At 53.8% G+C, this 10,267-nt stretch overlaps 1 protein-coding gene across 3 annotated transcripts in view; it reads right to left on the reverse strand.

Moving 5' to 3' along the window:
• The window catches only part of CRTC3 (CREB regulated transcription coactivator 3), a 98,805-nt gene that overhangs the window by 21,892 nt on the left and 66,646 nt on the right, over positions 1–10,267 (reverse strand). For 2 of the 3 annotated variants that reach the window (XM_017337564.4, XM_008275316.5), the window contains exons 4-6: positions 9,372–9,433; positions 7,721–7,783; positions 4,200–4,300 (exon numbers count right to left, since the gene is read on the reverse strand). In XM_017337564.4, the coding sequence (XP_017193053.1) occupies positions 4,200–4,300; positions 7,721–7,783; positions 9,372–9,433 (226 nt within the window). The remainder of the gene's footprint in view (positions 1–4,199; positions 4,301–7,720; positions 7,784–9,371; positions 9,434–10,267) is intronic. The other variant, XM_089310741.1, reaches the window with a different exon arrangement.

Consider the following 10,267-nt stretch of genomic DNA (forward strand, 5'->3'; position numbering starts at 1 on the left):
CTGCTCACTAAAATGTGGTCAGCCAATTGAAAATGAAAACCCAAGCTCTGCCTGCCCATCTGGTAGGGTTCGGTGAAGTGTGTCAACATCACTTGTGGTTTAATTACCATAGACTCCACTGAGGACTGCCTGTGAAAATGCACCTGTTAGTGCCCAGGACGAAGGCACCTGAGCTATGTGCAAAGGGACGCAGATGATAACAAGATGCTAACGACTGGCCAGGCACCTCACACATACGATCTCATGAGACCTTCACACACTCCATGCAGGAGGCCGCTCCCAGCCCCCAGACTGCACTGCTCCTGAGTTCCGGGCCTGGAGCCACCTGTGTGCCTTCAGAATGGCCCTGTCCCTAGCCAATTTGCTGTCCCTGGAAGGAGCTAGACAAGCACAGGTGAGGTTGAAGGGGTTGCCCTGTACAGAGTCAGAAGGGTGAGAGGAGGAGCTGTGTGGCAGGGGCAGGGGGAGGCACAGCCTGGTTGCAGCACAGGGTGGGAGAATGGGAGATCGGGCTGGGGAGAGGAAGGCTTTGGTGAGAAGTGTGGCCAGGTGTCAGCTGAGCTTCAGAGAGGGTCTTGCAGCAGATATCAGATGGATCCGAGGAGGAAGCCTCAAGGCGCGGAGGGCAGGGAGGAAACCAACATGATGGGATGGACAAGAGCAGCAAGGCAGGGCACCGACCGCAAGCACGGAAAATAGGGCAAACTGGAGGCAACCTGCAGACGCCAAGAGCGCAGTGAGGACCCAGCTGCTGAACGGGTGAGAAGGGCGTGGGAGCGAGCGCCAAGAAACACGGCTCTCGGGTTTGATGCTGAGGTGACGGAAGCACTAAGCTGGCATCTAATCCAAACATCCAAGCCTACGCTAAAAAACAAAAACAAAAAACCTACCAGCTACAAACAAAGGGTTAAAAAAACACACAGGAACGAGTTGTGACTGGATATGGAAGCAGAGGAAATCAAGTCTCATCAGTCCCACAGGGCATGGGACAGGGTGGCCAAGGCTGCATCTGCGTTCCAGGAAGCCTCGTGGCCCCGGACGGGGAGAGCTGACCTCTTGGACAGCGTGGGACCGAGGCCTTGCTGCTCCTGTGCACTCCCAGGCCCAATGGCCTAAAATAACCCCCCAGGCCGGCAGATTTGCAGAGCAGCTGGGAGGGTGAGGGGAAGGTGCTTTGCCTAGGATGAGTCCTGGGCCCCCTGCCTCCCGGGTGACCGTCCTTTTGCTCTCCTCCAGCCCTGGGATGTTTTGTACCCTGAGCCCAGCCAGGTGATCAAGTGTTATGAGCACTTTCACCTTTCAGGGATACTGCATTTAAAACCCTCTCAATTCTGCAGCTCAGAGCTTACTGTGAGTTAGAAGGTCCCTGGGTTCCAAAGCACCTGCCACCCCCCACAGGTAGTGACATTCAGCAGCCACACTGGGCACAGAGAAGGCCACTCTCACGCTAGCTGCACCCTTAGCTCGAGACCACTCACTGGGGGCACCCCCTGTTGGCGAGGAGAGGAGGGGCGGGGCGGGGGCTAGCGCACAAGCTTGCTGGTAATTCAGGCGCACTTGCTGCCAGGGCATGCGGCGCCATGACTGTGCTGAGGATGACTGACGTGGGACTGACAGCTCTCGGACACAGACCGCGCTCTCGGACACGGCACTGTTTACTGCTCGCGGGGTTCAGCCCCTTCCCGGTGGCAACATGGACAAGCACGCCAGGCTCGGGGCTCGGGGCTCGGTCTCCACTTGCAGAGAGCGGTGCAGCCTCGCGGCTCCACGTTCCCAGTCCTTTTTCTAATCTTTGCTTTATTTGGTTGGTCTTATTATAAGAAATACCTGGTTTTTTTTTTTTTTTTTTTTGCAAAGCTTGTTGATATTTTTAAAATTCAAAAGGAAAGAAAATGAAAAACTCTAATGAACTACAGAAGGAAAATGCATGAAACTATTTTAAATAGCTCCCACCAACAAATATAATTCTCCAGAAATAATTCCCATCCTTGGAGACTTGAATAATATTTTAAACACACTGGCTTTCTCGTGTAAACACACCCATATTTGGATGTGTTTCTGAGTCCCGCTGCACTTGTGGGGCGAGGCGGGCGCAGGCGCACGGTGCAGGCGGCCCTGTTGTGGCTGTCACAGGCTACACTGTCAGCTGATCTGAAAAGCTGAGATGGCCACAGCCACGGTAAATCCAGGGACGCCGCTGCAGGACGTCTGTCCGTCTTCCTGCCGTCTGCCTGCATCAACGCTTGGATTCCTGTGCTGGCCTTACGCATCCTCCTGACACCTTCTGACGGCCCGCACTTCTCCCCTTGCAGGCTACATCACTCTTGCACAAACACTCCGTCGCCCGTCATCACTTTCCCTACTTTTTCTCTTTGCATGCCGGCCTCAAAAATTCTTTACCTAAACCACATACAATCCCCTCGCCCCTCTAGGCCTTTGGTCCTTTCCAGGGAAGCATAAACTTTGTGCAGAGGGCGAACGAAGGCTGGGCAGAGGCAGGAATGCAAGCACTTCGGGGCGGAGATCCGTCCATCTTGCTGGCTCTCAGTCCAGGCACGCAGGCCCTGCTGCGCCCACCGGCCCTGCACTGATGGTGTCTACTTTATTTTTTTTTTTAAGGCTGTGTTTACATAGCCCCGTCTCCACCTACCCTGAAGCTGAGCTTCCAGGTTCCCACACAGCCCACTTCTCTAAGCAGTGAGCAGCGGGCCTGTATCTGATTCCAACATTACCGCCAACTTCACTCTCCTATTCCCATGTGCGGAGACATGAGTGGATGGCCCTAGCCAGTCCTGAGAGCTCTCATATGTGATACGCAAACCCTTGTTTAGGCCAATGGAGTCTTCTTGGACTGCACCAATGGAACAAATGTAGCAACAATTATTAAATCCCATTCCTCTTATATGCAAGGAAATAAAATCAACGGTGTTCTCCTGGGAACAGACTATTTGGGCTCTAAATGGTCCAGAAAGTAAAGAAAACCAACATTTATTTATTCCCATGGCCCTAACTACTTGTGGACGAGTCCGTCTGCACAGGGAATGGATCATTCAGGACGGCTGACGCCCTGAAGGGCAGCCGTGGGCTGCATCCCAATGGAGAGGCCTCAGGCGTTAGTGCCCAGTGAGTCTCCCTGTGGGAGCCATGTGTGATTGCTCTCACTCCCCCTCCAGGGAGGCCCCACTGAGCCAGGCGCTGCACTAGGACCACTGAGACGCTGTCAGAGGGAGGGAAGCCTGGCCAGGAGGAGCGGCGGCCAGGAGGGGCAGCATGGGGAGCTCTGGGAGGTTAAGGGGGATGTGGAGATGCCGGCTGAGGAGTGAGAGGGCCAAGGACAGCTCCACAGAAGGGCGCGCAGCTGAGGCCCCGGATGCAGAGGTCACAGCCAGGGGAGCCAGGCATGCGGAATAGAAGGCCAGAAGGGAACAAGAGGAAGGGCCAGACCTGAGAGGTTCCCACGGCTGCCGTGGGGAGCGAGGCCGGGAGTGGCCATGGGAGAGAGGTGTGCACAGGCGGATCCTGGGCCCTTCTTAAGGTGAGGTGGTGGCACCAAGGGCTTTAAGCAGGGGCATACGATGACCAGATGCGGGCCCACTGGGAGCCTCTCCACCCTGTCACTCACTGGTGGTCTGACTGGCAGCATGAGACCAGGCTGGGCAGGTGCTGCTGGCTCTGACCGGGCTCCGCCTTGCCCCCAGGCTTGGCCGAGAGCCCCTCCCAAGGACCGGGGGACACTGGGGCCAGGACTGCTGGCCCCTGGGAGTTCTGTCAGGCCTGGACCCACAGGGAGAAGCCGCTTCCTCCTCTCTGGTCCGGCAGTAACAAAGCTGCTCTTTAGCTCCCTCGGTCCTTGCTCCTCAGTGTGTTCAGGTCCTGGGCGGGAAGAGAGGCCCCTCAGGAACTCAGCATAAAATCAGCTGGAGGCTGGCAGACAGGAGCAAGGAGACGGGTTAGGAAGCAGGGGCAATAGGCCACGGCTAAGAGGATGCTGAGAGAAGGGAAGGGAGTGGACGGCCCAGCGCTGCCAAGGCGGGACAGTGGCCCGGGAGGGAGAGGGAGCCTCCCAGCGGCCTCCTCCGGCACACTCGGCCCGGCCGAGCGGGCAGAGGGCAGGTGCGAGCCGAGGAAGCTTCTGCCTCTCGGCTCCTTGAGGACAGAGCGGGAGCACAGCACGGTCAGCAGGGGCCTGCGGGTCTTACCCATGCACGGGGCAGGCCAGGCCGACGGGGCCCCTCCTCCGTAGGGGTCCTGGGGCTTGGTGCTCAGAGCACTCGTGTGAAGAGCAGAGTCAGAATTGGTCCTAAGGAGGGGAGGAGAGAGTCTGACTGAAAATCCGTTTTTCCTTGGTGAAAATGTGATGTTCTTTGCTGGGTATTACCAACGGGGAAGAAGGCGAGGATAACCGCTGACAGTCACCCCCGATCGCGGGGCCAGGACCTACCTGGAGTCCCTTACGGCGGTGATGAGGGACTCACCTGTGCCCAAAAGCCTGTACGCGCACAGCCCCACGGCGAGGCCGAGGGTGCAGGGACCCACGCCCGCGGCCTCACACCAGGCTGCCCTCTCACGCCTGCCTTCCCCCTTGCAGGAGGTGGCTGGGAGCAGGACGTGTGGGCCAGGTGTCTGGGTCACCCACAGCCACGGTTCCCAAGCCCTTGCAGGCAGACTGCAAGGTCAAGGCCATTCTCAAAGGAACACTAAAGTGCACTCTGCCTCGGCCCTTCCTCCTCGTGGGGCACGGGGTCTTCCGGCAGCCACGCGGCTGTCACGCACCGCACACAACCAGCTGCTCCAGGTTTGCCAAAGGCACGACACGCATCTCAGGAAACGTTTTTCCAGTTAAGTTGTGCTTCATAGAAAACTGCTTTACACTGCTCCCATTTTAAGGTTTAAAAGATTTTAAGTTTTGAAAACTCTGATTAACATGTAATGCCTGTACATCTCCATGGGGTTCTGTGCAGCATGGCATAACTGGTCGGCCAGGGCAGCCAGTGACCCATGCCTTATCTTTTGTGTTGGGAGCCAGGCAGCGCCTGTCCTCTGTGGCTTCCGGCTCTGTGGGCAGTGCACAGCGCCTCACTGGGAACTGTGGTCACGGCACCGTGCTGTGTGGCACTGGAGCTTCCGGCCTCCGTCAGACTGTTTGCGGACCCGTTTTCCAAACTCCCTCTAATTTCCTCCCTTGGCAATGTTTTTTATTTTAGAAAATATAATTGTGTCTCCTGGGAGCCGGCGCCATGGCTCACTTGGTTAATCCTCCACCTGTGGCGCCAGCATCCCATATGGGCTCCAGGTTCTAGTCCTGGCTGCTCCTCTTCCAGTCCAGCTCTCTGCTGTGGCCCAGGAAGGCAGAGGAGGATGGCCCAAGTGCTTGGGTCCCTGCACCCGCATGGGAGACCAGGAGGAAGCACCTGGCTCCTGGCTTTGGATCGGCATAGCTCCGGCCATGGCAGCCATTTGGGGGGTGAACCAATGGAAGGAAGACCTTTCTCTCTGTCTCTCTCTCTCACTGTCTAACTCTGTCAAATTAAAAAAAAATTGTGTCTCCTTTAACAAAGATATCATCTATGTTACATAATTTATTGTTTTTAAATGCATTAAGAAGTCTCTTTTTAAAAATCTCTCCATTTAATTTTTAATAACAACAGATAGATATCAATAGATAAACTCATAACAGAAAATGCTCTTTGAGGGTTTCAGTGTTTTTTTTTTAGAAGTATTAAGCAGACTTCAGACAAAAAGGTTGAAGGGCAAGTGTTTAGCTTAGCAGTTCAGTTGCCAATTAAAATGCTCACATCCCACGCTGGAGTAGGTTTGATACCCAGCCCTGTTAACACACACCTCTGCAGTCAGTGGTGATGGCTCAAATAACTGGGTTTCTGCTCTAGCCCCAGGCCATCCCTAGCCATTGTGGGCATCTGGGGAGTGAACAGGTGGGAGGGAGCTCCCTGTTTATCTGTCTCTCTCCCAAAAAAATCTTTTTAAGTTTGGAAATCATCGATTTTAGCAAATTCCTCTCCTACACAGATCCTATCTATACACAGCTATGGTGCCAAGACACAATTATCTATCTTATCTGAGGGTCAAACTGCCGTAAGAATGGCTTCTGAGTGACTTCAAATGAGCCCAAAATGCTTCTTTGTGGTCCTCAGAGAAGGGAAGAGGCCAACAAGGATGCACAGTGCATCTGAGAACCCGCGGGCTCTGGGATCAGGGTCCAGCTCTTCACACATCCAGTGAGACCCGAGGGAAGCCCATCAAATGCACAGAGGCAACGGGGAAAATGGGAACGCAGGCCAGGTGACAGGCCACACCCAGCAGCCACTGTTCACTTTGCTAAGTATGTTTACAGTGTTTAGTGAAATTTACAGGTAAACACCGTACACCCAGCGGGCCACGGGATGTAGGTGGGAGCTGGGGGGCAGACAGAAGAGACTGGGCTGGCAGACGTGACGGTGGATGGAAGCTGAGGACAGGCACAAGGGGCTTCTTACAACCATTCTTCATTTGTGTCTGTTGGAAATTTTGCACTATAAAAAGGGTTTTTACTTTTCTTTTTCTTTTTTCACCTCAGTTCCTTTGCATATTGGCTAAGGGGCCTTGGACAAGTCATTTAACGTCTCAGGAGAGAGAACACTCTGCGGAGGGTTTTGTCAAGGTCGAGAAAGTGGTCCAGGGATGAGCATCCCGCACAGCTCCTGGGACATCCGCCTCTCGTGTCGGAGTGCTTGGGGTCAAGCCCAGCCTCGGCTCCCGATTCCAGCTTCCTGCTGATGCACAGCCCGGGAAGCAGCAGGTGACGCCTCAAGTACTAGGGTCCCTGCTACCCGTGTAGGAGACCTAGATTGAGTTTGGGGCTCCTGGTTTCACCCTGGTCCTGGCCCAGCTATTGTGGGCATTTTAGGAGTGAACCACTGGATGAAAATAAGTTTCCCTCAAATCAGAAAAACAAAGCAAAACAAAGCAACAAATGTCCTCTGAAGAATGTAAAATCATCATGCTAATAGTTGACATTTATGGAATACTGATGCTTCCCCTGTATTAACTTATCCAATCCTCACAACTGCCCCATGATACAAGTACAATTATCTCTACTTCTTAGATGACAAAATTGAGGCCTACAGGTGTTAAATAATCTACTCAGGGGGCTGACGCTGTGGTGCTGCGGGGAAAGCCGCTGCCTGCAGCGCTGGCATCCCACACGGGCACTGGTTCGAGACTCGGCTGCTCCACTTCCGATCTAGCTCTGCTGTGGCCTGGGGAAGCAGTAGAAGATGGCCCAAGACCTTGGGCCTCTGCACCCACATGGGAGAAGCAGAAGAAGCTCCTGGCTCCTGGCTTCGGATCAGTACAGTTCCGGCAGTTGCGGCCAATTGGGGAGTGAACTAGCAGATGGAAGACCTCTCTCTCTCTCTCTCTCTCTCTGCCTCTTCTCTCTCTGTGTAACTCTAACTTTCAAGTACAATAAATAAATCTTTGAAAAAATAATCTACTCAGGGTCCCACAGTAGGAGGCAAACCCTGACAGTCCCAACCCAGAACTCATGTTTGCACACTGTGTGACACTGCTCCTGTAGACACGCAATAAATGGTGGATTTTCTTTAAACATCAACTATAAACACACTGTGGTAAGTGGATAATACGTAGGGAACATCAGAACAGTCAAATTGCCTGGTCTCCTCCTCTAAACTTGACTTCTACCAGGAAACAGTCCACGTACCTGTTAAGCGCAGCCGTCAGCCTGAAGCCTGGATGCTTTTCTTCTTTCCAAGGAGGCTGCTGCCTTTAAAAGCCAGAGCAACATAAAAGGAAAAGAAGTTCAACCCGCAGGGAGTAAAGGAGAGCTCACGGCCTGTTTCTGAGCACTGGTCTTCTCCTCCCTTGCTACACACTGCGAGGCACCCACAAGTGCCCCATGCCTCACCCAGCTCGCACATCATTGTTCAAACGAGGTCAGACAGAATGAGCTCCCTGGTTCCCGTGTCTCTGATTTCCTGATAAAAACTGCTGCAAACCCACAGCGCAGGGTTCAATGCTGGGCACAGGAGGACTTAAAAATAAAGGCAAACAGGCTCTCTGAATGCCTTTTGAAATCGTTCACACTGACGGCCAGCTCCTCTCCAGGGGACAGAAGGTCTCTTTGCAGATGAAACACCCTGAGTGTGTGCGTAGGTGGTGCCCTGGGAATGCTGCAAGCAGATGCCTGCGTTCGCCTATGGACGGTCACTGAAGAGAAATGTAACTGCTACAGTTACCCAGGTGACAGAAACGTCAGTCTGGGGCCAGAGTCTGTGACGCCAGCATCCCATGTGAGTGCCAGTTAGAGTCCTGGCTGCTTCACTTCTAATCCAGCTCCCTGCTAATGTGCCTGGAAAAGCAGTGGAAGATGGCCCAAGTGCTTGGGCCCCTGCACCCACATGGGAGACCTGGCTCTCCTGCCTTCAGAAGCCTGGCCCAGCCCCAGCTGCTGCGGCCATTTGGGGAGTGAAATCAGCAGCTGAAAGATCTGTCTCTCCCTCTCTGTAACTCTGCCTTTCAAATAAATAAAGGTTCAAAAACGAAACGTTAATCTGACTCACCCTAGTGCTCTGGAAAGCATAAGACATTTGCTCTTGGATACACTTAAGGGAAGTATCAGTTTGGAGATGGCTTTTTCTGATTTGAAATAAAACACTGTGTTTGGCCTACGACCTTGAATTCCAGGAATCTTCAGGGTGGCTGAAGCCCTACTTGAGGTGGAGGCCAGCTGCTCCCCATCTTCATTTCCCTCCCCAGCCCTAGCCCCATCATTCACAGCAAGCGTCCACTCTGTGTGTGCTCAGAGAATGGACAGGGAGCAGGCTCCGGCTCAGGGAGCCAAGTGCTCCCGACAAGTGCGTTTCAAGTGCCTCCCACGTCTGCCCTGGAGGCGGGACAGGAACCCACACGCACCGTGGCCGCAGCAGTCTGCTCCAGTCAGCCTCACGCCCGCCACCCTCTCTAACGGGGTAACAGCACTCAGAGGCCGGGCACAGGGGCACTTCAGGGGTCCTTATTCTTCTCAGCAGCTTTACCAAGGCCCCGGAAGAAAAGGCATTGATGGTTCAATGTCTCAGATGCACGAATAGCAGATCCGAGTATTCTGCTGGTAAATGTACGCCGAGTGTGTTTCTACTTGGTTTTAGGTGTGAAGAGTTCGATTTACTTAAATAACTTTCCATTTTGACTTTCATGCAAGCCTGAGATTAGACATGGAAAGATTTTTTTTTTTAAGGAGAAAGCAAGATTCTACGTTTTGTATTAGACTTTTCTGACACTTTCAAGGTGGACAAAATATAGTGAAATCACCTACAAATGCCCGTGCGCATCACACCTCCTGAACTACGACTTACCTCGGCCAGCTCTCGTCTAAGGGCTGTGAAGAGTAATTGGCTCCAAAAGCACTTCCATCAAAGTAGAATTTTTAATAAAGGAAAAATAAAAGTAACGCAAAGTTGAAGCACAATTTGAGAAGCCGGAGCTGCGGAGGGTTAGACAGTGCCGTTTTGTCTCCCACCTTTTTCCCCCACCCGATGGCTCTCGCTCATCCTCCAGGCCTCCCACGCTGCCACCCTCCGGGACAGCCCACCCTCCACCTTCTACCCATGGCTTCTCCGTGCCGTTCCTTGGCTTGTTTCACCTGCCCAGCATCTCGTCTTAGAGAATGGCCTCCACTGCCGGCCCACCCCTGTAAGACTGCCGTTCCCTGCAGGCCTTGTACGCCCCTGGAAGGACTCGGGTACTCCCAGTCAAGGAGGCTCACACCCCCACCGCCACCGCCACCGCCGGAAGGAGCGATTGGCTCAGGCATGGCTCCTGATACAAGCAGGACCAAGCAGGGTAGTCCTGAGGGAGAAGAGGATTGCCTCTCAGGGTGAGCCCGGGGTCCCCCCGGGGGAGCATGAAGTCGGCACCCAGGCACAGTCTCAGGACACCCTGTGCTCCCTGGCCCAGTAGCACAGCCAGCAGGTACACCTTCTCCATGGGAAGCTGGACCCCTGGCCCTTAGCGCAGAGTGACCTGTGCACACTTCCCAGGGGGGTCAGCCTGCTGTCCCCTGCACCCACGTTCCCAGTGCACAGAGATACATGGGATGCGGCATTCTATGAGGGGCCTCAAACCATGTGTTACAAAAAAAAAAAGCTAGGCATGGATTTAAAGAAATTTTGTGCTGAAAGAAACACCTTTCAATCTCACTTTCCACAGCCTCTCTGAAGTACCCCTTTCACCCTGACTCAGCGCTGTTTGT

The sequence above is a fragment of the Oryctolagus cuniculus genome, chromosome 12 (genome assembly GCF_051225735.1).
Source record: "Oryctolagus cuniculus isolate XC-2025 breed Fujian yellow rabbit chromosome 12, ASM5122573v1, whole genome shotgun sequence".
In the NCBI taxonomy this organism is placed as follows: domain Eukaryota; kingdom Metazoa; phylum Chordata; class Mammalia; order Lagomorpha; family Leporidae; genus Oryctolagus; species Oryctolagus cuniculus.